Source organism: Bos indicus x Bos taurus, chromosome 16 (assembly GCF_003369695.1).
Source record: "Bos indicus x Bos taurus breed Angus x Brahman F1 hybrid chromosome 16, Bos_hybrid_MaternalHap_v2.0, whole genome shotgun sequence".
In the NCBI taxonomy this organism is placed as follows: domain Eukaryota; kingdom Metazoa; phylum Chordata; class Mammalia; order Artiodactyla; family Bovidae; genus Bos; species Bos indicus x Bos taurus.
Genome location: NC_040091.1, coordinates 49,719,790 through 49,746,766, shown reverse-complemented (window position 1 = coordinate 49,746,766; position 26,977 = coordinate 49,719,790). Strand labels below are relative to the sequence as shown.

The 26,977-nt window shown below is 62.3% G+C and overlaps 1 protein-coding gene across 7 annotated transcripts in view; it reads left to right on the top strand.

Moving 5' to 3' along the window:
- Window positions 1-26,977, top strand: part of PLCH2 (phospholipase C eta 2) — a 65,540-nt gene that overhangs the window by 11,960 nt on the left and 26,603 nt on the right. Inside the window, exon 1 of one of the 7 annotated variants that reach the window (XM_027565133.1) lies at window positions 19,541-19,736. The exons of 5 other annotated variants lie outside the window; for them this stretch is intronic. In XM_027565133.1, the coding sequence (XP_027420934.1) occupies window positions 19,694-19,736 (43 nt within the window). In that variant the 5' untranslated portion in view covers window positions 19,541-19,693. Of the gene's footprint in view, window positions 1-19,540; window positions 19,737-26,977 lie in introns of those variants that run through there. One more of the 7 variants, XM_027565138.1, reaches the window with a different exon arrangement.

Here is a 26,977-nt window from a genome sequence, read left to right as displayed (position 1 = left end):
CTGATCTTGGAGGGGTCGGGCCGGGGTATGGGTGTAGGATGGTATGGGAAAGGTCCTGGGCTCTCTTGGAGGCTGCAGGTGCCGGCTGAGGGATCTGGGGGCCGCCCCCTGCAAACTTTCCTGCCCTGGTTGGGGATGGATGTCTGAGCTGAGACTGTGCCCCCAGAGCCCGGGTCCAGAGGCCACGTTCTCTAGTTGGGTGTGGACGGCACAACAGGGGCCCTGCCTTTTGGGTGCTGGGTGGACATTGCGCAGAGAAGGGGCTGGCATGTCTCCTGGGGATGCAGGTGCTGCTTCTGGCCTCGGGCCAGCCTCTCCAAGTGCTGGCAGGCACGGGTGCGTGCGGTGGGCACTGCTGTGGCTGGCAGGACACAGCCAGGCTCAGGGGAAGCTCTGCCCAGGTGGTCTGCTGATGGGGGTGGGAGAAGCAGGCCTTCCTGGGGCCCGGGGCCTGCGAGCGGAGCTAAGGGGGCCAGCGTAATTTTGGGGATGTAGACACCTCTGTGGCTAGCAGAGGGAAGAAGCCCAGGAAGCAGAAGGCCTCCCCACCCCTCTCTTCCACCCTGTCCCGCTCAGGGACCCTTGAGCTGCACAGAGTGACCGCAGACCCCCTGCCCAGACTGGCCTTTCCCCATGGCCTTCTCCACCCCTGGAAATGTGTTGGCTCTGTGTCCTCTGTTCCTTTGTGCATGGTCCCTGAGAGGTGACACTGTGGCACCTGGGGCCCGAAGGCTGCACTCACGGCAGCATTTGTGATCAGCCAGGGTCCTCCGAGCCCCCAGCCCAGTCAGAGAGCTGCAGCCCCAGAGGGGGTTCACAGAGGTCAGAGGTCATCATTTCCTCTCCTGGGTGGTGAGAACAGGAGCTAGCTGGCCTGTCTCCCCTAGGATTCTGGGATAAGCAGCCCCCCACTCCCATCATCTTCCCTCTGCATTTAACCCATAGCCACATCCTCTGTGCCACCCTGTGGGGAGGATCAGGGGTTCCAGAAAGTGCGGGGAGGCAGGTGGAGTGTGTGCCCTTGGACCGTGTCTGAAGGGTCCCCACGGCCCCCTTTCCCAAGGTCCAACAGCTCGGTGGCCCTGCCCTGGCCTGTGCCTGACCAGAGGCAGTGACCCTGTGCCCATGGTAGGAGAGAGCTCACCCTTTCTCAGGCCAGGCAGTGTGTGCTGTGCCTGGGGTGCCCTGGCTGGAGGTGGGGGGGCCTGCTGGCCTTGACCTCTTGTATGAGGTGCGTCCAGGGAGCGCAGTGAGCCCAAGATTGGTCTGGGGTCCCTGGGGTTGGGCCTGTCACCCAGCCACTGGCAGAGCTGATGCGGCTGCTGTCAGGGGGCTGCTGGGGAGCACTGGGAGGACGACCAGCAGGCTGGCAGCAACCCCTCCTCGGGGTGGCCAGGCAGGGACTCCCTCAGCTGGGACTTGGGGCAGGTCTGGCACCCCTTAGGTGCCAGAGGGGCCAGTGGGTAGGAGAAGTGCTTGCAGACTCTCTAGGAGGTTCCTCGAGGCCCTCACTCCATGCAGCTAAGAGCTCAGCTTACATAATCCTTCACTCTGCACACAGGTTGCCGTAAGCTGCAGCAGCCAGGTTTGACAATACGAGTTGTAATTGGATTTTAATTTTTAATGTCTGCAGTAGATGAAAAGCTGTGGGCCAATTTGTATATATTCTGCTACCTTGCACTTATTTGGACTACTTCATTAGCTGGTAACTATCCTGCCCGCCCTGCCAGCTGCTCCCTGGAAGGATGGGAGTCTGGGCCCGGGACCCATGGGTGGCCTGCCACCTGCTCCCCTCCTGTCACTGCTGGGTCGACTGTCCCCTACCCTGATGTGCACCCATGTCCACTGTAGCCCCCAGGCCCCGCACTCTGGGAGCTGCTGGGAAAGGACAGCCCTCAGGGGCTCGGGGCACATACCCACTGAACTGCAGATTTCTTGCGGCCCAGCAGGACTTTTGACCCCAAGGGCCACTGGACAGACAGGGCCCTGGGCCCTCTAGGACTCTGCCTGCCCCTCCCAACTGCCAGACCCGTCCGGAGAGCCAGGGTTGGGGTGGGAGTCAGGACTCTACTGCCCAGTCTCCCAGGTGCTGGAGGTGGGCATGCCCCGGGGGATCCCCAAGCCTCCAGACAGACCCCGGCCCCAGGCGGCAGCAGGACCTACACGCCATTGACTCCACCCCCTGCCGCAGCTCTAGGGGTCCCGGGAGGCAGGACGGCCTTCTCCCTGCACTGCCCGCCCTCCGGATTATTCTTAGGTCTGTTGTGTAACAGGCCCGCATCCACGGAACGGGGAGGGAGGGCTCCTGGGAGATGTCTCCAGCGCAGCCGCCAGCCAGCCAGTTTGTCCCTTCGCAGCCCAGCACAAAGGGACAAAGGAGGCCGCCTGGCTAACCAACCCAGCCCTACCCGGGGAAAGGGCCCCGGCCCGAGGGCATGTGCTCCCTGGGGCTCATCTGGCCTGGGTCTATGGTAGCTTCCAGCCCCTGCAGCCGTGTGTGTGAGTGTGTGTGTGTGTGTGTGTGTGTGTGTGTGTATCCCTCTGGGGCAGAGTGGTCTGGGGGTCCACTCTGCTCCCAGTCTACCCCCCAAGGCTCTTCTTCTGCTTCTTACCCACTCTGTGCTCCCAGCAGCCTCTGGGGTTGATCGCAGGGTCTCCACCCCCGCAGATCAGAGCAGACTCTTCACGCCTCTTTTCGCAGCTCTTGCTCCGCATCAGACATGTTGGGCCTGGGGCTCCAGGAGGCTCAGGCTGAATGGCAAACAAGCCCATCCAGGCAGCCCTGAAAATGTGTGGGGAAGGCCCTGAAAGGCTCCCCTTGCCTTCATCCTGTGGGGTCAGCAACCACTTCACTGCCTCCATCCCTGTGGGGCCTGCGGAAACGTGCATGGACCCTGGCTCTTATACAGGGTCTCACTCCCAGACCTCGGGGAAAAGGGTGAATGGCTGGCACGTTGAGGGCACCCACCACGGGTTTGTCCCACCAGTTAACAGGACCAAACAGCTGGATGGATGTGGGGAGCACAGAGACATGTGAGCCGGACAAGAAAGCTGTGATGGAGGGAGGCGGGGACCACCTGTGGGTGGGTCGAAGGGTGGGCTATGACCCCGGGGCTTCATTTATGACTGAGACCTCAACCCCAGGAGGCAGGAGGGCAGGGAGGGCGGTGGTAGGGGCAGGTTCTGAAATGTCCCTGCCTTCTCATGCAGGGAGGGAGAGCCTGGGGCAAACTCTGACTTGAGCGAGGCACCGGTTCTCCTGCCTGGCCTCCCCTGGTCCCCGAGCTGTCTCCGTCCTCCGTCCTCCGAGTCATTCTTGAAAGGGGCTCCCTGCCAGGGTGGGAGGCTCCTGGGCCTAAGGCCGCTGTGGTCCTCGTCCTGGTGGCTCCCAGACAGTCAGACCCCGGCAGAGGCCTCAAGAAGGTGTCTCGTTTCCTGAACCCATGAGCCCAGAGGGTAGCATGAGTGCCCTGGGGCTTCTGGAACAAATGACCACAGACTGGGGGGCTTCAAATTACTGGTGCTATTCTCACATGTCCTGGAGGTGGGAAGTCTGAGGTCAATGTGTCGACAGGAGCTCGCTCCCTCTGAAGCCTGCAGCTGCATCCTCCAGCCTCAGGCTCTGTCCTCACTCGGCCGGGTCCTCTGTGTGTCCTGTTCCCCCTCTTCTTATAAGGACACTTGTTGGATTTAGGCTCCCTTGGGTAATCCAGGATGGCCTTGTCTCAAGATCCTTAACTTGATTACATCTGCAAAGACTTTTTTCCAAATAAGATCTGGGGTGTAGACACATCTTTTGGGGGCCACCATTCAGCACCCCACATTAGTCGTGTTGTCGGTCTACTGCACCCACTGGTGAGCCAGAGCCTGGATCTCACCTCTCTGGGCGCCCCAGGCTGAGGATGGGGCTGGCGTGGGGTTCTCTGACATATGAGCAGGGCTGCCCAGCTGTGGAGCCTTTCCTGGCTGCCTCCTGGTTTCCGACACCCCTGTCTCTCCTTGGCTGAGAGACAGGGATGCGAACTGACTCCTGAGGCTCCTGGGGGCAGGAGCGAAGGGGGCCCTGCAGGTCCTGGCCTCCTGGGGGATGTGGAGGCCGGGTGGGTCCTGGGCAGGGGCTTCATCCTCTTAGTGAATGGCTGCTCCCAGATCCCACCGGCCACAGGTCACAGCACCCCCTGTGGGGGGTCTCCCAAATGGCCCCACATCAGAGCCTGACCCCTGCAGCCAGCAATTTGAGGGCTCTAGTGCCTCAGTCAGCTGCTCTGACCAGGCCCTTCTGGCCCCGGTGCGGCCCCTTGCAGCCCCAGAACTGTGTATAGCAGGATTTAGGTGTTAGCTGAAAGCATGGAAAACACAGACTCAAGAGAGGTATGGGCTACTAAATACGTGTTGTAAACAGGATACCAGGTCAGGGATGGGTGGAGACCAGGTCTGCAGGTAGCTCTGCTTCCTGGGAGCACTGTCTGCTCTGGGCTTGCCCTCCCAGGACGGCTGGGATGAGGGGTGGGAGGGCCCCACCCCACCCCACCCCACCCCACCCCACCCCAGAGTGGGAAGGCCTGGGTCAGCTCCAGTTCTTCAGCCCCTCTGTGGCCTCGGGCAGGGACTCAGCCTCAGTGTCTTCACCTGTGGAATGGGGAAGTAATAGCCTGCAGTGCAGTAAGGGGGAGGCTGTTTGTGTGTGTAGCCCTCTGCCCCACCCCAGCGGGGACCCCCTTGCCACCACCCCCCTCTCGGCTCTTGCCTGAAGAACCTCCCCCCTCGGCCTCTGCTGCTTCTGAGTGCCTAGGGCTGAGCGATGGCTGCTGGTAGCCTGCAGGTCTTGTAACTTGGGTGAGCATGGCCACTTCTCTATACTCAGAGCTCAGCGGAGCCCAGCCTCCACCAGGGCCCTTAAGGGAGTATACAACAGCTTCCCAGCAGTGGCCGGCATCCTGAGGCTGGTCGGAGGGGCTTGTCCCCTTCCCGTGGTGGAGCTGAGAGCCTGGCTCTCCATCTGGAGTAAAGCCGGGGCCTCCTGCCCCTCCCGCCTCCCAGGAGACCTTCCGTGTCCTCCAGGCTCCCTTCCTTCCTGGGTGGCCTTTCAGCATAGGGTGTTGCTCTGGGCCAGTCACCAAATGGCCCACTTTTCTGGGAGCTCCCAATCGCTTTCCTGAGCAGCGAGGACAAGGGCTTCCCGGGAGGCCTGGTGCAGCCTTCAGAAAACGGAGAGGGGCGAATCTATAGCCTGGTCCTGAGCCCCACCGTCTCCCAGCAATCCTGGACCTGCAGCTCCCTGGGCTGTGCGTTCCTGGGCCGGATGCTGGTTCCCAAGCTCAGCATCCTCTCCTGTCACAAGGGATGTGGGTGATGGCAGGGTGAATGAGTTAACTTGTAGCCAAGGTGAGGAGCCTGCCAGAAGGTGGCGATTGCTCCACTTGAGCTGGGGCTTCCTTGCTCTCCCCAGGGGACATGGGTTCCTGTCGCTCGGCCCCTGGAAGCAGGACTCAGGGTGCCAGGCAGCAGTTGGCGGACAGGGCCTGGTGGTCCAGGATGGAGGCCTCTGTTGGCCTCCACGTCGCCAAGGGGCCACGGGCTCCCGACCCCCCTGTTCCCACCATCTCTGGATGGAGGCGGAGTGGTGGGCCTGCCCCAGCTCCTCTGGGGGTCTGGAGCCCAGAGCTGTGTGCGCTCAGAGGGGCCGCCACCCTCCACAGTTATTTGAGGGAATGTCCGTGGGTTGCAGCCTCCCGCAACAGGCCAGAAACTGTCACCAAGAATATGGCTTATGAAGATGGCTTTGGGGACCGTGCCCGGCCATATACTCCTGCTCCCCGGAAGACCCCTGCCAGGAGCTGGCTCCGTGGGCCAAAGCTCACCCCTGGAGCCCTAACCCTCACCGTTCCTCAGGAGGAGGGCCATGGGCAGCCCTGTAGGTTGGCGGTGTGGGACCCTTACCCAGTGCTAGGGCCGCCTGGAGAGGGTCCCCTGCACTAGGAGCAGAGAGCTCCCCTGTAACTGTGGATCGAGCCCTCAGTGGATGGCCTCTGCCTACTGTGTCCATGGGCTCTGGGCCCCCAGCCTGGCCCCCGCCCCCCGCCGGGACTGCCAGGAGGGGATGATTCAGGCTGAGCTGGGGGGCTGAGCTGGGGGCGGCGCTGGCACCTGGCACTCCCTGTGCCAGTGTCTGTTCACACAGAAAACACGTTCCGATCCTGGGATCTTGTCACCCTCCAGAAATGCCAAACCTGGGCAGTGGGGGTTGTGTTTCCTGCAGCCTGGAGGGCAGGCTGAGCAGGGCCCCTCTGGGATGGGGCACCCCCGGGGGCCCTGTGGGGCTGTGTCAGCCACTGTCTTACCCCCAGGCAACGTGTCCACCCGGGTTTGCAAAAGGAGAGGTGAGCCCAGGGGACAGCTGGGCCTGGGTGCTGGATGGAGCCTTCAGGGAGCAAATGGGAGCTTCCCGAGAGCCGTGCTGGGCTGGGGGCCCCGGGACCCACCCTGCATGCAGGAGAGCAGCCTGGTGGGAGGATTTAATCTCAGTTTAGAGACAGCTCTGCCCTGGAGTGATCCCTGGGGAGAGGGCCGGCCCGCGTGGGACGTGAGGCTGCCCCTGCCTCTTGTCGCCTCCCCCCACCTCGCCCTCCCCTCCTGCCTGGAGAGGCACCTAAATAATTCCTGTGTGGGGAGGCTTGGCCAGGGCTGTCCAGTCAAGTCCAGGGGTCTTGTCCCTCTGTCTAGGTCTTGGGAAACCCCCTGAGTGTTTTTTTCCAGGCTTAGAGACCTTGGTCCTGTTATTGCCCCATTTAAAAGTTGAGGACATGGAGGCTGGGTGGGGTGAACTGCCAGAGTTCCGGGGCAGCAGGTGGAGGTGTAGGTGACACCCGTGGCAGCTGGTTAACTAGGACAGTCTGTGCACACAGTAGGCACTCACTGGGTGCTGGTTCCTCTTCCTTTCATGGAAGGGGTCACGGGGCCCAGTCATGCTGGCTGTGGTACGGGGGGTGGGACCACTGCTCCTGGCACAAACAGGACCCTCACCTTCGGTGCTGCCCTCTGGCTTTCCCCCCACCAGGAGGAGAGCTGTGCCGGGATCCAGTCCTGCTGCCCTGCTGGGGTTCTCATTCTTGTGCACCCTGCCTCCTGGGGTGCTGGCATCCCATTCCTGCCCATCCCAGCAGTGGGCCCTGCCTGGGTGTGCGTGCCCCTCTCCCCAACCTGTGGTGGGCTGCTGCAGCTGCCAGAGTCCCCAGGACTGTGGCCCACACCAGGCCAGGGGTTGCTGGGAAAGCCCTTTCTGCATTCCTCAGGTGGGGAGGGGTAGCAAAGGGAGCCCCCAGCCCCCAGTGAGCCCGAGGCTTGGGGTCCTCGGCACCCAGCACCACCTGAGCCTTGCTGGGGGTGGGAGAGGACGTGAGCATGGGATCCGGGCTGCTGGGGTCCGCTCCCCCAGGGGTGCAGGAGGGGATGGTTGGGAGCTCCACCCCAGGTCCGGGCACCTCAGCAGCACGCTGCTCCCGCAGGCCGTCTGCTGCAGAGCAGACCCCGTGACCACGGAGCGTTTCTGAGCAACCGCTTTCCAGGCCAGGCCGTGGCCCACTTCTCAGCTGCAGCTTGATTGGTGCAGTGGAATTCCAGAGCAGCAGGTGGCCATCCACCCCAGCCCTCGGGCAGCAGCAGGGGCTGGGCTCCAGCGAACCTCTGCTTACCTAGATGGGCTTGGGGGTGGGGGGCGGGCAGGGGCTTTGCTTCCTCAGAGCAAAGCCAGCCTGTGTCACTCTGGGCGAAGCTGCATCCCAAGGGACTGAGCAAATGGACGTCACCGTGGCCTGTCCCTATTGCCATCACCCTTCCAACCTGCGTGGGGTGTGGCCTGCGTGGCTGCCCCCCACAGGATGGCTCAATGAGGGGTCATTCCATGGAGGCTCCAAGTGTCCAAGTCTCGGCCCCTCATTCTGCTGGGACTGGATTGGCAATGCCCTGGGTGGGCCTGGCCCCTTTACCGGGAGCAGGTGGCTTGATGGCTGCCCTAACCTTCCTGGGAATCTTGTGGTCGCGATCCTGGGATGTGGGGACCATGAGGGCCCTTGGAGCGCCCCTCACGGATGAGGCCCCGAGTGTGGGGAGGGGAGGACTTGGGCACCAGTGAGCTTCTCCTGACGTTTGGCGGGGGGATCTGGGTTGGTCTCTGCAGTGTCTGGGCCCTGCTGGCCTCTCAGTAGCTGAAGAGCTGCTAGACTGGGTTTCTCAGGTGCAGCCCTGGGGCTGGGGGTGCAGGGAGCCGGCCAGGCCCAGGACCTTCCGGTGTGGAAGTCGAGGCCAGTGGGCATCTGGGACTGGGCACCAGAGGCCCAGTCGGTGTCTCCTCCACGTGCCTCAGGCAGACATGCACCCGGCCTGGGAGAGGCCCACCGCCCCCCAGCAGAGCCGAGGACAGCCCCCTGAAAGGCCCATCTGTACCTCCCTCAGCCGTGGTGGGCATCGGCTGCCCCTTGGGATGGCGGGGTGGTGGCAGAGGAGAGCAGGCGGGGGCTGAGGGCCCAAGATGGGGTCGGGCTGGGTCGGGGAAGGTGGAGGTCCAGGCAGCCACGTCTTCCAGCAGAGGCGAGCTCGCCTGGGGTGCTGCCCCGCTCACTGGCCTCCCCGCTGGGGTAGGTAGCATCATCTCATGAGGTCTCAGGGGCAGGGTTGGGAAAGGCTGGGGGTCAGAGCCGCGTCCAGGAGTGCAAGAGCACGTTCGGGTGCTCTGTCCACCCCTCTACCCGTGCTGCTGCCTGGGGGCTCCTGTCGGTGCCTGGGGGGAGGACAGGGTCTCCCTCCTGCCTGTGCCCCCATCTTCACCCCTCACCTGCCGTGGGCGGGGCGGGCATCCTCGAAGCAGGTTTGTGTGTGTTTGCATGTGTGTGTTTAGAGTATTTTTAAAGCAACTCTGCAGCTGTGCTCAGCTCGGCTACATTCTCCGGTGGGTGCTTGGCACGTGGCGCATTGTGGGGTTATTTTGGGCTTGGCATTATTGGGAGTTATATTCTGTGTCTGTAAGGAAACAGCATCAACACAGGCTGAGTTGGGGGGTACTTGATGCGTCTTAGGAAGCGGAGCCCAGAGTGAGATGGGGCCCTCGGGGGCTATAATAGGGGCAGGGCAGGAGTCTCCCTGGGGCTGCCCACTACCTCTGGCCCATGGGTTCTGACAGCCCTGCCCGGCGAGTCCTTCCCTGGTCCCCCTTGCAGGGGCTGCTTTGCAGAGACCTGCCGGCTTGAGCTGGACAGCCGAGGAGCCGGACAGGACAGACTCTGGCTGGTGCCTGGTTCTGGGGGACTTTTCTCAGAGCAGGCAGATGGATAGGGAACGACAGAGGCCCAGGGAGGGTCAGTATGACCAGAGGGGGACATTAGGCACAGGGAGGCCACCAGCCCATACCCCTCGGGTCTGTAGCCACAGTCGGGGTCAGCCAGCTGCCTGACCAGATGATACATTAGACCACAGCGCCAGACCCCTACTAGCCTTTGACCTCCTCTGCCTGCTGTCCAGGACAGAACAGGAGTGGGGTGGGGGCTGCTGGGCTGTCCCTCCTAGAAAGACACTCAAAGAGCCACAGCTGGTTTCTAGGATGCAACCCCCCCAGTCATGCATCAAGGTCCACCTGGCCCCACCAGCCCAGCAAGCCCATTACACACCCCACCTCTGGGGTGCCTGCTCCCACCCCATCAAGGCCCCACGCTGCATCTGCGGCCCCCACCTGTAGGAGCTGGGGGCGTCCCGTTGTGGGGAGACATGTGGCTGCGTGCTCAGTCCTGACCTCGTGTTCTCTATCACGTGCTCTCCTGTCTCCTCAAAAAGACCTAAATTGCCCCCTTGCACTCAGCTGAGCCTGAAAAAGCCCTAGGAGGTGACTCAGCCGTCACCACTGGGCCCCGCTCCTGGTGACACACGAGGTCACTGGGGCTGCTTGGCCCATCTGAAACCTGCAGGCTCGTCAGGTGGGGGCCTAGGCAACCCCCCAGCAGTTGGCCTCCCACGGAGCCCAGGCTGCATTTGTGAGTGCCCCTTGGTCCTGCAGGGTGGGAGGGAAGATGGAAGGGCAGGGCGCTGGTTCATGTGGAGGATCGGGCTGGAAGCTGCCACCACCTCTGGCACCTTCCCCTCATCTGGGCTTGTCCAAGGGTCTGGGTGGGAGGAGGGCCCTGGCTTGTAGCCCACCTAGTCCTCAGAGGACAACCCCTCCCATCCTTTCCTGGGCTCGGGGAGGGCTGTGCTCCATGGGCAGAGAATGAGTCCCAGGGCCATATCAGCTCCCAGGTGGGAAAAGACTGTGGGGTTTGCCCCTGTGACTGGGGCACCACAGGGTGGTCGGCACCATCCATGGGCCTTTGCTTCGGGTCCTCTGTCCAGTCTGGGTCCCTGGCTGCCATCTCCTTTCCTAAGGAGCCATCTCCAGGCTGTTGCAGTGGCTTTCGGTCCTGCCCGGATGGTCATCACAGTGGTCAGTCCTTACCCAGGTGGTCTGGGGATAGGACACTCACATATCTCTCAGGACGGCCCAGGCGGGGCCACTCTCGGAAGCCATCCTGGACCGATGGGCTGGTGACTCCATCCTCGGTGAACAGGAGTGTGATCTGGCCCTGAGGGGCTGTTCTGGGTCAGCCCGCCCTGGCTTGCTGGAACTCCAGCCTGCAGTCAGTCGGCTGGTTGCCCACTCAGCGGTCAGGGGCAGGTGCAGCCATGGGATGGGGGCTGTGAGGGACTTGGGGTTTGGGGGACCTTGTGCCTCGGCAGCCCCAAGGGCTATGATATGGGGTTCCTGACCCCTCTGCCCTCGTTTCCAGCTGCCAACAGTGGGTCACTCAGAAGTATGAGGCTCAGCTGCTCCCTGGGGAACCATGGTCTGCTGAAGTGGGGGATGCCCCCTTCTTGAGCCTACTGGGTGACTTCCCACCCCTGAGGGGCACCAAGAGGTTGCAGGTGGTCAGTGAGGACTCCCTGGAGGAGGCAGCTTTCCTTGGAGTGACTAGCCAGAGGCTGACCAGCATTCCTTCTGTGTCATGGTGGCACCTGCAGGGGTGGGTGGGTGGGGCTGTTCCCATCCCCACTGCGAGGTGCTGGGGGCTGCTCCCCGCCTCTGCTTGAACACCCTCAGTGACTCACCCACCGGATAGGCCAACCCTCTTGCTTTTCTTTTTTTGTGCCCTAAGAGAAAATAAACATTTGCATGTGTAGCACTTGATGGCTGCTGGGGCCCACACAATTGCAGGGGGCCAGCAGGAGGCCAAGGGCATGGTGCCTGGGCTCCCAGTGCTATGTCTGTCCAGGGCTTCATGCCCTGGGCTGTGAGTGGAAATGCATGTACCCGGAGGGAACCTGGGTGGCGATCACCATGTGGCAGGGGAGTGACCTGTCACCACCCCAGGTTGTCGTCCCCGGGAACCTGAAAGCAAAGGAGAGGCGACTGCCCAGGGTCGAGGCTCAGGGAAGCTGAGCAGGAAGCTAATGGACACAGGAGCCCAGACTGCCTGTTCTGTGGGCAGTGTCCTCTGCACAGAGTAGTGAGAGGGGCCCCTCCACGTCCCACCAGGCCCTGAACCCTTGGCTGCCTGGTGGGACCCCTGGTCCATTTGGATCTTGGTGTCTCTGAACGTGAGGGAAAGTATGATTTCCAGGTGCCCTGGTCCTGACTTGTGTGTTCACACCTTCCCCAGCTGTGTGTTCACACCTCCCCCAGCTGTGTGTTCACACTTTACCTAGCCTGTGTGTTCATACCTCCCCCAGCTGTGTGGCCCCACCTCTGCCCAGCTATGTGTTCGTACCTCCCCTGACCTGTGTGTTCACACCTCCCCCCAGCTATGTGTCCCCACCTCCCCCCAGCTGTGTGTTCACACTTCTCCCAGCTGGGTGTTCACACTTCCCCCAGCCGTGTGTTCACACTTCCCCCAGCCGTGTGTTCACACTTTACCTGGCCTGTGTGTTCATACCTCCCCTAGCTGTGTGGCTCCACCTCTGCCCAGCTATGTGTTCATACCTCCCCTGACCTGTGTGTTCACACCTCCCCCAGCTGTGTGTTCACACTTCTCCCAGCTGGGTGACCCCACCTCTCCCCAGCTGTGTGTTCACACCTCCCCTGACCTGTGTGTTCACACCCCCACTCATCTCTTGAGCTGTGTTCACACCCCCTTTCTGAACTGTGTTCACTCTCCCAGCTGTGCTCACACTTGCTCCCAGACACCCTGCACCCCTCTTGCTCAGGGCATTGCCCACCTCTCTGAAGGAGGAGGGTAATGATTAGGGCCTTCATGCGAAGAGTTGATTCATTGGAAAAGACCCTGATGCTGGGAGGGATTGGGGGCAGGAGGAGAAGGGGAAGACAGAGGATGAGATGGCTGGATGGCATCACTGACTCGATGGACGTGAGTCTCAGTGAACTCCGGGAGTTGGTGATGGACAGGGAGGCCTGGTGTGCTGTGATTCATGGGGTCGCAAAGAGTCGGACACGACTGAGTGACTGATCTGATCTGATCTGAACTCGATTGTGGGGCAGGGGTGTGGAGGGACAGTGGGTCTGTTTGGCACCGGCTGAGGCCCCTGGGCAGACTTGTGCTCTCAAAAACTGGTGTCCCCCCATAGACCCATCTTCATGGGACAGTCCCGATTTCATTCCCTGCGTCTGCCTCCTGTGTCCCTGGAGTCTTGCTGGGTTTGAATACTTGTGTGGATGTAAGCTTTGTCCCGCTGGTGGAAAGCTGATTGTCGGCAGTCTCATGGTGCTAGTGGCTAACTTCTTGCTCTGGGGCCCCTTCTCCCGGTGACTGGGGCGGCCCTTGGCCACTGGTCAGGATTTGGTGACACCCAGGGTGTCCTTGCCCACATGCCTACCATGGCTTCGTAGGACCTGGCTTCTCTTTGTAAAGGGTCAGTCCTGAAGGCCCCTTGTGGTCTGTGTCCAGACCGAGTTCAGCATGTGTTGTGGGAAAACTGGGAATCTGGCGGGTACCGCGAGCTTGCAGGGTGCTCTCCACTTGCCTGGAGCCCCTGGGGCTAAACCGTGAGCCGTTCCCTCCTGGCCCTGTCCCAGTGGCCTCACCTTCCCCCTACAAGTCATCAGGACAGACTCCACCCTCATCGTAAATCCTTTCTAATTTGCTTATTCAGTTTTGTGGTTGGAGACGCATGTGCTGGTGCCCAGGATTTTTAAATGGTTTCCATTCTACCAATGAACACCCAGCAAGTGGCCGTCTGGATATAGCAATGGAGTAAATTTAGAAATAATTTGTACATGAAATTGCACCTCCGGGAAGACTGGGGCAGGCAGCTTTTAGAGGACGGTTTCAGGCCAGCGCCAGTGACAGGACTGTCTGTTCGTCCTTGGCGGGAGCGGGGTGGGAGCTGATGGCCAAGGAGGGGTCCAATAACTCCTCCCACTCACCCACCTCCGGCTCCTCTGTGCCCTGAGCTGGATCCTGGGCCCAGAACTCATCTTACTGTGTGAATGTGGTCCCGCTGAAATCTCTGCTTCTGTTCTGGCCTCCTTGTGCCCTCAGCCCCCTCTCTGCCTGGTCTGGGCCCCGCCTGAAGAGCGGCTCCCCACCCCTGTCAGAGGCGCCCCCGCACAGTGCAGTGACCTGTCCTCTCCCAGGTTTTGCAAAAGCTGATGGCTCCAGGGGTCCCCTGCTCTGCATACCCAACCCAGGGCTCCCGCAAAGGGCCTGGGACTGCTGGCCACTCCTCCACCTTCCCTGAACTGCAAGCTCCCTGAGGGTGTGGGCTGCTTCCACTTCACTCATCACTCCCTCCCCAGCCCCAAGCGCAATGCCTGGCACATAGCAGGTGGTTAATAAACATCGGCTGTTGGCTGGGGTGGGGGTCGGTGTGTGGCAGTGGAACAGGTGGGGGGAAGGGCGAGGAAGGACAGCCCAGGGACACGGGTGGCCGAATGTGGCCGGAGCATGGGGATGCGTGCCACCTGTGCCCCTCTGGTCCAGGAGGATGTCCAAGGCTTGCGGGCCTGGTGGCCAAAGGCTGGGCTTGGCATGCACATGCTTCTAATTTCAAAGATGTGTGTAGTTTTAGTCGACGCAAGTGGCCAAATGGCTTTCCATCCCCGTGCTCAGGGGCACATGGGTGCCAAGATGGTGCACAGCCTGGCGAGGCTGAAGGGGATGCCCAGGTCCTGGGGGCTGACCCAGCCTGCTACAGGGTCAATGGTAGGCCGCTTCTGGGGTGTTGGGGGTTGCCTTGGGTGGGCTGGACCGGCGGCTCTGCAGCCACATTTAGCCTGGAAACCAGCCCACTGTCTTGGTGCCTGGCAGCCATGGCTCTGCCCAGCTCTGCATGAGGGCACAGGATCTAGGTCAGATTGGTGCAGGGCAGCAGCGCCGGGCAGTGAGGGCAATGCTGTTCCCGTGGGCTGTGTCTGGGGGACCGCAGCAGCCTTGGGCTGGGCCCTGACCCAGTGACCTCGCCAGGCCCCTCTGGTGGTCTGGGCACAAGGCTGTCCAGGGGAAGGGTTGGGGGAGGTGAGTGGATGTGTGTCGTAGCTGCGGTGCCCTTGCCTGAGTGGGGACTGGGCCCCTGGGCAGCTGGGGGCCTGCACGTGAGGGTGTGGCCTTGGCCATTCAGGCAGAACCTTCTGGGAACTCATCCTTCCTCCCCCATCTGTGCCCTCCTCTCTCTGCCAGCCTATTTTTCCTGCCTCCTCCCACGGGTTGACCTGAAGTTCTAGGGATCTGGCCACACTGGGGCCTTGGCCCTCATCCTGCCCGGTGACCCTCAAGGAGGCTGTGGCGATGGGAACCTCCCTGGTCAGTGAGACTCCACTGCCCCTGTTGCCCTCTGAATCCACCGACCTCAAACCCAGCCCCTCCTTGCTGTGTGTGACTCTGTTGTCCCTCTCCTGCCTGGGGATTGAGCGACGATGTTTCTTTCAAAGGGTCACCTGGCTCTGCCAGGCTTGGGGCCCCAAAAGACAGGTTCATGCCCTTGTAGGGGGCTGGCATGGGGGTGTGGGGGGTGGTGGGGATGCCAGGCCCAGAGCAGCACCCTTCCCACCCAGGATGTCTGTGTCAGGGTCTCCTGGGCTGTTCACCCTGTACCCCGTGATTCTGTCCAGTTCTTGGTTCCTTGGGTCCCATTTTCTCAGTCGTCTTCCCAGATGCTCTCTGGAGCTTGGCCTGAGCTGGCCGCACACCTCACTGCCACCTCACACCCTGCCCCCATCTCCTCCCGTGGCCTGTGGTCACTCTGGGCAGCTGTGGTCACTCCAGGCAGCTTGGTGAGGCTGGTTGCCCTTAGTCAGTCCTCTCCAGCCAGGCCAAGTGCTCCTCTGTGACCGCAACCTCAGGCCCAAGCCCTGGGCTCAGCTCATCACAGGGGTGATCCCACGAGGGGATCAGGGCCTGAGGGAGCAGGAAATCTTCATAGGGGGACATCTTGGGGCCCAGACAGAGGGGCTGACCCCTGCCTGGCCTCCGTGTGCCACTTGCCTCTGCCTCCCCAGCTACTTCCCAAGACAGGATGTTGCTCAGCCCTTACTGGTGTGTTGAGTGCGTATATAAGATGGTGGGGTGCATCAGGTCACCCATGAAGGCCTCCCGGGCTTCTCAGTCCCTTTAACAGAAGCCATAACGTTTACAGAACTCTCAAACCAACCAAGAAAGTGACGCTAAATTGGCTTCATTGTTGAATAATTAATAAAACTTCCTCGGTGCCACTGGGCTGTGTTACTCCCAGTGGTGGGGCTGTCAGTACCGCCTTGTTGCCCAAGGGGCCGCCTTTCCATCTTTAAACAAGCGCTCAACTCCTTGCAGAGGTGATTAAGACATGCGTGTGTGCGCTGGGCCACAGGGCCCACACTGGAGGCGGCAGCAGGGACCAGTGTGGCTGTTGGGGTGACCTATCTGGAACGGGTGCTGCCTGAAGTCAGGGCCTGGGTCCTGGTCTCTGCTCTGACTCTGCTTGGCCGTGAACCCTGGGCGAGACCCCTCTGCTTGGTTTTCCTTATGGAAAAGAAGAGAGGTTGGACCTGGTGCCTTGAGGGCCCTGCTAACTGGGACATTCTGAAGCAGCCTTGGAGAAGCAGAATCAGGGACCCAACCAGGGCCTCTCTGCTGTGCGCCGGGTCCCTGGTGCCCGTGGAGCCTCGGCAGAGCCTCACAGGCAACCAGGCCGTGGCCACACGCTGGCGTCCTGCAGAGGGTCCTGGGGCACATCTCCCTGGAGGTTCATGTAGGAGTCGGAATCCGGAACCTTGAGGTGCCCCGTGAAGGTTTCTGAGGGTTTCTTACTCCACCAGTGGCAAGGCGATTCCTCAAGGCTGTCTGCTGCTAAGGGCCGTCCAGCTCCGTGGCCGCTGCGGCCCAGGCTGCCCAGCTGTCCTGCAGCCCAGGCACTGCTCAGGGCTGGGCTCTTCTCACAGCGGCCCCCACGAGGGGTGTTGCACTTGGACCTGTGGCACAAGATGGCCTGGTTGCAGCTGCGACCCCGCCTGGTGCCCACTGCTCCTCCCTGCCCTCCAGACCATCTGTGGCCTCAGCTGGGGCTCCAGGCTGGCCACCCCCTCAGAACTACTGGAACTTCCTCAGTTACAGATGGGGAAGCTGAGGCCAGAGGATCAGGTACAGGCTGCCACAGGCTGTGCACGGGAGTGCCCACCATCCTCAGGGCACACACACATGCATTCACATAGGCCCTTGGGGGTCCCCTGAACCTGAAGAGACCTTGTCCTGGTCATGGCCCAGGTCTCCAACCTAGCTCAGGGCAGGGCTGCCTGATGCATTTTTGGGGATCAGAGTTGTAGGACCTCTTCTGGCAGGACCACAGGACAAGGGCTGTGCCATCCCCTTTAAGTAAACCATGAAACTCTTAAGTGGGAGTTGGGTTTCAGGCTGTGGAAGGGCTCTGGTAGGTGGTGGGAGCTGGGGACCAGGTTCTGCCCTCTGAGACCCTGGGCGGCCCCGCCCCTCTCCGAGTCTCTGTCCAGTCTTTAGAGGCCCCCATCCCCCGCAGAGACAGAGCTAGGTGGAGACACTGTAGGGTCAGGGGTGATGGCAGTATACACATGTGACACCGAGCATGGCGTTAGCAGGAGGCGACCCCTGGTGCGTGTCTTGGGGGGATCAGGGCCAGCTTAGGTCTGGTCAGGGAGCCTTAGGAGGGGAGGATGGGCTCAACAGGGTCCTGAGGTGGCCCTGGCTATCAGGAGCTGGTAGTGAGTGGCTGCCCCCTTCCAGAGCCTGGTCCTAGGGGCACATGTGCAGTGTTTCCAGTTCGGGTAGGGAAACCAAGGTGACACGTGAGGTCTGCCCAACTTGCAGGCCTGCCTGGAAACCAAGGGCTCTGGGTCCAAGGCGCAGGCTGGCGCCCATGTCTTAGGGCACAGTCTCCTGGCTCCTCCCAGCAGTGCTTGGGAACCGAAGTTTGGACCCAGCTGGAGCTCATGGCCAGATCCAGCCTCAGACTGGCCCCTGCCGGACACAGCGTTTTGAGCTGGGAAGTGGCCCTGCCCCAGAGAGTGGGGTAGAGAGGTCACAGTGCTGGGCTTGGTCCTCCTTAACTGTTCTGACCTGTGGGGCCAAATGCACCGCCCAGCTCTGGGTGTCCAGGTCTGGGCTCCGTCCCCAGGGCTTGGGAAGCCCCTTTTTCCTTGTAACCCCAGGCCTGAGCAAGGCCCTTGGTCCCCCAGTCAACCCAAAGCAGGTTGAGGAAGCCAAGCCTGATCCCAAAGCAGGAGTATCACACATTGGAGGGGGGCAGGGGAGAGGGCAGTGTGCCCAGCCTGGAGGACAGAATTGAGGCTCAAGGGCACAAGACACCCGCCCCAGAGAGGGGGCTCAGGCAGTGGCCCTGTGCCCACTCCCCATCACCTGACTGTCCTGTTTGCTTCTTCAAACAAGAAGGAAATCAAACTCCTGAACTGGGGGCTGGTGGCCCTTCCTCCATGTGCAGTCCCACTCACACTAGCCAGGCCACATCACATGCTCCCAAAGGCAGAATTTTGCTTAAATGCCCAGAAAGGAGATTTAGGAGATCAGAATCTTAAGCAAATTAACATGTGCAGCAGGCAGCTTTTAATCACCGCCTTTAATCGCAGGCCCCAGTAACGGAAATCATCTCGCTGGGCTGAGCTCAGTGGGCGGGGCTGGCGACACCGATGGATTATTCATTAGAACCTGAACTTGAGTTTCATCCAGCTGCTCCGCAGGGGAGGGCTAAGGGGCCTTTGGTCCACTCCAGGGAGACGTGCTGGGCTTTCCAGAGCCCCTCCCCCAGGACCCTGTGGTTCCCCGACACCCCTACCCCCACCCTGTCCCCCACCCGGCGCGTTCTCCATCTCAGGTCTGCCTTTGGTTTAGCCTGTCATCTCCTCTCCCTTGTTCCCCACTTCCTGCCCCGGTTTCTCCCCTTCTGAGAGTTTGGGGCTGTTGGCCCATTCCCAGTGGGGACTGGACTTACCAAGCCCAGGCGTGGCTGCTGGACTGTCCCTCCTCGCTTTGCTCCCTGCCTTCTCATGGGGCTGCAGGTGACGCTGGGCCCTCCCTGGGTAGGGTCCAGGTGGTGGTGGTGATAGCCCACGTGGCTCCAATCCCCATCCGTACTTGGGGGCCTCGCCTGGCAGGAAGACATCAGCCCCTGGGGAGGCAGTGGCTCAGAGAGCCCCGAGGAGCCCCCAGTCCTCCTCCTCAGGCTCTTTGCCTGCCTGGGCCCAGGCCGGGCTCCCTCATCCCTGTAAACCTCCCCAGGATGCCCCTAGGCAGACGGGGTCAGCCCTGCCAGACGGGGCTTCGGGCAGAAGCAGCAGCTTTCAAAGCAGCACCTGAGGGAGAGAAACCCCTTGTGTTGACCTGGGAAGTGTTGTTTCCTGCGATGGCGCTACAGCAGGTCAAACTGGAGCGCTGCCGGAGAGGCCGGCTTTGCTGGGGTCGGGGCTGAGGTGGGGGCGCTGCTCCACACTTGTCCTCCTGAGACTGTGCCCCTGCTTGGCTCCTGGCAGGGCCTGCCCCAGGCAGCATGCTAGGGGACTACTCTCTGGTACCCCACAGCCCCACCACCTCTCAGACCCCACAGACTTTCGGTAGGCAGGGGCGGGGACAGGAGGGATTTGGATGCTAAGAGACTGGGCTGTCACCAGGGGCTCCTGGACCCCCACTATTGTCATCCTGCACAACCCCCACCAGGACAGCCAGTGAAATGTCACCCCTGAAGTGCTGAACCTTCATGGGGGCCCCTTGTGGAGTGGGGTGACTTGTCCTGGATCCGGCCCACCTGCCTGGGAGGGGGCTGTTCAGTGATGTGGGGGATGCCAGCTGGGACCACACTTGGCTCCTGGGGCAGTTGCATGCAGCTGCCCCTTCTGGTAGAAGGCCTGGCTCGGAGGATGGGAGTGAGGTCAGGGACAGCCAGGGGTGGTGCCCCGAGCCTCTGCTGGAGAAGTGCCTCCCTCATGCCAACCCCCACTCCAACCCCTGCCTGGGGTGCTCTGTCCCACCCTCTGTGGTTCCCAGCCTGGCCGAGGCAGTGGCAGTGAAGGGTTAAGGCGGGCGGGGCTCCCGCGGGAGGGGCGGTCCCGGCAGCAGCGGCAGCTCTGGCAGCACTCAGCACTCAGCTTGTTGATCGGGTATGGGCGCGCGAGGGGTGCTCGGTTCTGACGGACTCACGGGGCCAGCACGCTGCCTGGGGACCCCTCAAGCTGTTCTGGTAGTGGTGGGGGTGGCGCCTGCGGGCCATGGAAGCACCTGGGGACCCCGGCGGGCTCAGCCTGGACCAAGGTAAGGGGTCAGGAGGGGCTGGAGGAAGGCTGTGGTCAGCTCCTTGGGGAGCCTAGGACCAGGTGCTGAGATGCCCATTGGTGACCCTCTGACCCCACGTGGGCAATGTTTGACTCCCACCCACCCCCACTCCGATCGAAGATCTCTGGGGTGACCCCATTCACATCAACACCCACACATCCCTCCCTCTGCTTGCCCCTTGACCCACGTTGTCCCTACTTGTGCTGGCATCCCACTCCCATGGGCAGTGGGAAGAGGTCCCTGGCAGAGCCAGCACACTCCTCGGCCACCAACCTACCCCCGGTGGGCAGAAGCCTTGGTGGGGGGGCAAATCTGGGGTGTCCTGACCTGAAGGACCCTGGGGCTGAGCCTGTTCACCCCTGCCCCCATCCAGGGTGGTGGGGGCAGCCCCACACCTCTGTCAGCACCATGGACAGGGCAACGGTAGCCTCTGCCTGAGGGACCTGCCCATGGTTGCTGAACTCTGGCACCTATGTGAGCGATTTCCTGCTCAAATCTGTCACGCTGTGTTGACCTGGGGGCCTGGGCACTGCCCTGGGCAGACAGCACAGGTCAGCAGGGGTGGCAGGAGTCCTCTGGGGCTGCCCGGAGCTGCCTGGCACAAGGAGCTTGAGTGTAGAAGGGTCAAGTGCTGGGTGTCGCGGTCTATCCTGCAGGGATGGGATGGAAAGAACTTCTCCAAAGAGGGTCTCTGTGTATCCCCAGTGCAGCACTTGGTCTGGACCAGGGCTGGGAGAGGCAGGGAGGGAAGGGGGCCAGCCCCACGGCTGCAGCAGGAGTGTCTCTGGCCAGACAACACAAGAACTGGGATTCTAAGTTAAGGGATTCTAAGGACAGCAGGAGCAGCCTTCTGGTGACTTGTCTGGATCCGGTTGTTCTAGACCCAGTTTGTTCTGCCCTCTGATTGGCATGGGCATGAGGGAGGGCTGGGTGGGGGGGAGCCTTGGAGAGCCTGTGTAGAAGGCAGGGGCTTTATTGCCAGCAGACTGAGCATGGGTCCCTGGTGGTGCCTCTGATGAGCTGTGTGACCTCAAGCAAGGCACTGGCCCTCTCTGAGCTTCTCGTGGAAGAGAAGGACAGCATAGGATTGCCCTCATAAGGTGGCCTTGAGAAGAGTGTGCCTGGCCTGTGTGGCTACTCCAGGATTGCCTGTCCCCTCTCCTGCCCCTCCCCCCACAGCTGAGTTACCTTTTATGAATGGAGGACAGTGTGACTGGTGGTACAGATGGAATGGTGATATAGTTCCCGGCCTGGCTGCATGCTCATGCCACCCTGGGAGCACCCACTCCCTGACCGCAGCGCCCAGTGCACAGCAGGGCTCCCATGGGTGTGTGGTCCCTGCAGAGGTCCTGACCCAGCATGTTCCTGCCAGTCTGCCCTGCGGGGACCTCTGGTCTGGCCCAGCCTCCATCAGAGCCTCTGGGTGCAGGATGCCTACCTGCAGACTGTATGGACATGGCGCTGCCACATGGCCCCAAGGTCTCAAGGTTGAGGGAGCCCCGACACGGCCAGAGTATGCCACCAGCGAGGGAAGATCCTGGTCCTTGGAGGGGTGTGGGCTGTCAGCAGCAGGACCCACTGAGAGCCGCCCACCCTCCATGCCCCATCCTCTGGGCAGAGGGCTCGGCCAGCTCAAGTAGAGGGCATGCAGCATGGCCCTTCTCTGCCCTTCTCTCCCTCCCAGGGAGAGAACAGCCTCAAACGTGCAGCCGAGGATGGAGCAGATGGCTAGAGTCTTGGGTCCAGCTTCCATCTGCACAGCTAATGAGCGGATGGCGGTGGTTTGGGGCTCCTGGAAAGTCAGTGGCTCGGCCCCCCTCCAGGAAGTGTTCCTCTCCTGGGGTGGGGGCAGGTGGTTGAGGGACTCGAGGCCCCTCCTGTGCCGAGCCCAGGCCGGCTCCACACACTGAGGGCTGTGGTGGGAGGGGCGTTGAGGAGGGGGATGAGTAATCGGAAACGTCTGTTTCTACCCGGGACTTCACTTTCTGCTCCGCTATGTGGGCTCCCACCGGCTGGACAGCCTTCCTGTGTGGTGCAGGCCAGTGGGCGTGGGCCTCCAGGTGGGACAGCCGGCTCCTTCCCCAGGACAGGCTGCTTCCCCACTCCTGGGAAGTGTGGGGAGAGGAAGTGGGCCAGGGTTTCCACCCCCGCCGGGCAGCCTGCGTGGAGGGGCCCAAGGTAGGGCCTTGTGCACCGGCCGGTCAGCCAAGGGGAGAGGTGAGCTGCTCTGAGTCCACCTGCTCCCATTGCACCAGGGCCCCTGGACCCCCCTCTAGCTCTGTGTCCCAAAGGCAGGGAACACAGGCGTGGTGGCCCAGGAAGTCTCCGAGCCATGAGGAAGTCACCCCCCACCAAGTCCCGGGGGGTTTCCTCAGCCTGCTCAGATCCAGGGACCCACAGACAGCTTCGAGGTGACTCAGGGTGGTCTCTATTTCACATTGAACAGGACCCAGCCTGGCCCAGGCCTGGTCTGCCTCAGCCAAGCTCTGTTTCCTTCAGAAACTCCTCCTGGAGGTCAGAGCCATGTGGTGGACCTGCCAGTGGGCCAGGTTCAGTGTCCTCCTCGGTCAGCGAGTGGCATGAGTGTGGGGTCCACTGGGCCCCCAGGGTAGGAGGCAGGAGTGGGCTGTTGGGCCAGCCCCCGGTGGGGAGGGTGGGCAGCTTCAGGAAGTCAGACTCTGGGGGCCCACCCGATCCTGGGACATCTTCTCAGTGCCCAGGCCCCAGGGCTCTCGAGGAAGCCGCCTGGAGGTGGCCGGTGCCCTGGCTGGGAAGCTTGGCTGGGCTGGGGGATGGGCCCGGGCATCCTCTGTTCTCTGCTCCTTCGTGGCTCTGTGCCCACTCTGCCTGGTGGCCATCCAGCCCCACCAGCTGCTGCGCGGCCTCCCCACGGGGCCTGGGTGGGTATGGGGTTGGGGCAGGACTGGCTCATCAGTACACAAGGACCCCTCCCTTGGAGCTGCCCCCCCCTCCCAGCCCGGCAGGAGTTTCCTCTCCTCCCCCCAGGCAGACCAGGTTCCATCTGGTGACTTTTCAGGAAAGTGCCCCCCTTCCAGTGCCGCTGTGAGTTGCTCTCTCCCCCTCCAGCTGCTCCCGGTGGCTCCCCGGGGCCCATCCTGACATGTGCTGGCCCACATGGCGTCCAGCCTTGCCCAGTGATGCCATGAGGGGACTCAGGAGCACCCAGAACACGGGCACTGGGGTGCCTTTGAGGGCTGGAGGTCATGAACACTGCTAGCGGAGTCCTCTCCCAAAATCTGTGGAATGGGATGAGCGCCATATAGCCAGGCAGGGGACCCGGGGCTTTCACTGTCCCTGGCTGGTGCGAAGCGACCCCGGCTCTGCTGCATGGGCAGAGGAAGGCTGAATGTTGGAAACCCCTGGCCCCTGTGGTGCTCAGATGGCTCCAGGACAATGTGGGGGCACACTGTGTGGGAAGGGGCTTCTCCAGGGGGCAGGTGCAGGGCACTGGACACCCCCTGCCCCAGAAAGTGTCCTGTCTACTGTGTCCACTGCCACAGGAGGCTGTGGGACAGCTGTGGACAGCTTCAACCCCCGTGAGTGCTTCGGCTACATCTCTCTATTAGTCGTTGGACAGAAGGTTCCCACAGGCCCTCCTGGGACTGATCCTGGCAGGAACTTGGGCCACCAGCTGCAGAGGGAGCAGGGTGGTGGGGAGGCTGCTGCTGTCCCCGCCCAAAGCAGGAGCACCAAGGGCCTCTGGGCAAGTGGAAGGGACAAGCTCAGCCCGACTGGCCTGCTGGATGGAGCAAGACTGGCCGTCAGTCTGTCTCCATCCTCTAGGACACTCTCGATCCCCAGCTTCCTGAGATCCAGTGCACAGGCCAGCAGAGGGCGGGTAGTCAGAAACAGCCCAAGATGGCAGAGTAGAGCCTGGCCACTCACCCCCTGCCCCCATGACTCTCCTCACTGCCCAGCTGGGTGAGACACCAGGGCCAGGCCCCCGCCCACCAAAGGCCCCTCTTTCCGCTGCAGGACTGAGCTGCTTGCCTGTGGGAGGGGCCCTGCGGGAGGAAAAGGGCACAGCCTGGTGACAGTGTCTCCCTCCCTGGCAGCTGCCCCTGCCATCAGCCCTCAGCCCTACCCCAGGACTGTTGGGGGCCAGGCCCAGGCCTTGCTGACTTGGCAAAGTGACCTTTCAACTCCACTGCCTGGTGTGGACCCCTCAGGCCAGCCTGGGCTCTATGCCCCCAGGCCCTGGGCACAGCTTCCGCGAGGTCTCGTCTGGGAGGGTGGACTTGAAGGCGCCAGCTCACACTGCCTGGTAAAATAAAAATAGTTGGGGAGGAGGCTCCCAGACGTGCGGGGGGACGCGCTGCTTCTAGACGTTTAAATAATCTCCGCCATATGTGAGTGGGCCCGTCCCTCCCTCCTGGAGGCGCCGGCCAGGGGCTGAGGCCCCGTGGGCGCTGGAGCCCGGCACACTGGCCCTGTCCGCCTTCCCCTTCTCCAGCCAAGCACTGTCTGAGCACCCACTGCGTGCTGAGCTGGGCCCGCCATGCAGTGTGGGGAGAGGGCGGAGGGCTGAGGACCCAGTGGGGGCCTGCAGTGGGGGCAGGGCCGGAGCAGCCTTGGGCCCGTGTGTCCCACTGTTGCTGACCACTCTGAGCAGAGTGGATGCAGGAGTGGCCTGTTCAAAGGTTCTTTAAGAAAGCGCAGAAGCCTTAGAGGAGGGAGGGGCTGGAGGCAGGCAAGCAGGAGGGGAGATACAGGTTTGCCCTCTGAAAGGTGAGTGGATAAGGCAGGTGCCCCGCATGGAGAGCCTGGGTGCCGCAAGGGTCCGTGTGCATGCGTGCGTGTGTGTGTGTGTGCTCGCGCCAGGAAGACTGTGGGTGTAATTTGTGGGTTTTGTTGGAAGATTAAATTGATTTTCCAGTCTTCCCAAGGGGGAGGTGGAGGTGCTGGCTGCTGTGTTAGGACAAGATCGATCTTGGCCATAAAAACAAAATTAAGCCAGAGCTGCCCAGCTTCTGACCGGACTGCGAGGGCACTCCCTCCTTGGCGCAGTGGCCGCCCATGTCCCATGGCCGCCGTCCTCCTCAGGGCTTGGGGAAGGAAGGAGCGAAGGGCTGGGGGCCACCTTCTCACAGCCAGGGGAACAGAGGCGGGGGACAAGGTGAGGCGCCTGAGGCCTCCACTTCCTGGCGGTGCTGTGGCCAGGTGTCCCGGCCAGCAGTCCTGCTGTGGGGCAGCGGCTGAGGCGGGGCGGGCCCCCGGGGCCTCTCCTCCAGGGGTTGTTGTAGGATCGAGGGCACTGTGCTCTCTCCTGGCCTCAAGAGGTGTCTGCTGTGTCCTCTGGCCAAGGTCCCCCAGGGCTGCAGCTGGAGGTGTTGGTGCTGCCTCAGGAGGCTGAGCCTTAGAAGGTTGGACGGCCGGGTCAGATGCTGGCTCCTTGTCACCTCCTGGAGCTGGCTTGGTGGCCTGGGCCCTGTGCCCACCCACACTCGAGTGCCAAGTCCCAGCCAGTGCAGGGGCAGAGCAGGACAGGCCCGGACTTCCTCTCCCAGGAGGTGGGGATTGCAGAGGTGAATACACGCGGTCCCATCAGTAGCTGCAAGGTGGACGAGGAGCCTTGAAAGAGTCCCCGGGGTCACAGGACAGAGGACTCCACACAGTGGAGGGGGTTTCTCAGGTCCTGGGCCCCAAGTGTGACTCAGGGAGTGAAGGGTGGGACTGGCTCAAGCGACTGTGTGGGCATGGGGTCCCAGATGGTGTTGCCAGCCTGGTGCCCTTGTGGGGGGTGAGAAGCAGGGGACCCAGGCCTCCTGGTTTGGGGGACTGAGCCACTTGGGCTTGGGGCCTGTCGTGGGTTCGAGCCTAGCTTGGCGATTAACTGGGGCGTAGCTTTTGCACCTAGTGCTCAGGTGCACCATGGGGTGAGGCAGCACTCCTGGGGGAGGCTCCCCTCAGTGCCCTGCAGTCTGGGGCATTCCTGGCTTCGCACAGTGGCTGCAATCCTGTGCCCACCTGTCTCATGGAGCATCAGGGGTGGTGTGGGTCCCCTGGGCAGTAGAGGAGCCCTGGCTGCAGAGCCCAGAGTGAGGCTGGATTAGCCTGACCTCATCTGCCTGGTCAGTGCAGGATTACGGCCTGGGGCAGCCATGAAGATGCAGGGAGTCTGAGATGTGGGTGTTGTGCCCTCTCCCAGGGGCCTTGACCATGAAGATGGGGACCCAAGGCCCCCAGGTGATGGTAGGAGACCCCTGATCAGCTGAGAGCCCAAGCGGGGAGCCTTGGAAGGGGTGGAAGGGGAGGGCACCCCCAGACTGCAGCCAGTGAGGCTCCCCATTGAGCCAGTGAGGACCCCAGCAAGTGTCCCAGGCTGCCTGGTTTCTGGTGCCCTCTGTCCCAGTCTCTGGGGCCCAGGCCTGGCCCTGACCGTCTGTGCTGGGGAGGGAAGGCTGACTCACTGCCCAGGAGCCATGGGTTTTATGGCAGTGAGGACTCAAGGGTGCCGGCCCAGCACTGTCACTCTCCCTGCGGGCCTAGGTGGGGGCACAGGGTAGCTGGGGCTAATGGGCCAGAGGCAGGAGGAACGTGAGGTCAGCTGCAGTGACTCAGTGGGGTTCAGCCCTCCGGCCTGTGCCCCATTGTCTGCCAAAATGGCCTGCCCCAGGAGCTCCAGACACCCAGTGGTCCCTGGCCCACAAGAGGAGGGTGTGCCTCCTGCTGCCCCAGAGCTGCCCACAGAGCAGTCGGCTCCTTCTGGGTTTGGTTGCCCCCAGCTGCCCTTGTCTGGGCCTGAGCTGCGTGGCCTTGACTAGGCCTTGTGTCCGGTCAGCAGGCAGAGGCTGGTCCTTCCTGGGCCCAGCCCCTCCCTCAGGACAGGTCGGTCGTGAGCCAGGCAGCTGACCCTGGCCACCCCAGCCGCCGGGGCAAGGCCTTCCGCATGGGAAGGGTGGGGGACACAGCCTCTGGGGGGCCTGAGAGTGTGCTCCAGTGGATGGTCCCTGTGAGGATCATTGCCCCAGGCCTCGCAGCTGTGTTCTACAGGTCCCCAGGGAGACCACCCATCTGTCCTGCCTGTCCCTACTCAGCCGGTTGTAGGGGCTGGTGACTTGGGGCCTCTGACGACACTGCCAGTCCCTGTCAGTCCCCAGCTGGGAGTTCCCTTGGCCTAAATCCTCTGGCCAGCTGGGCCAGATCCAGGCTTGGATTAGCGCAGGGGATTGGGCAGAGGGTGGGCGGGGCGGGCAGCG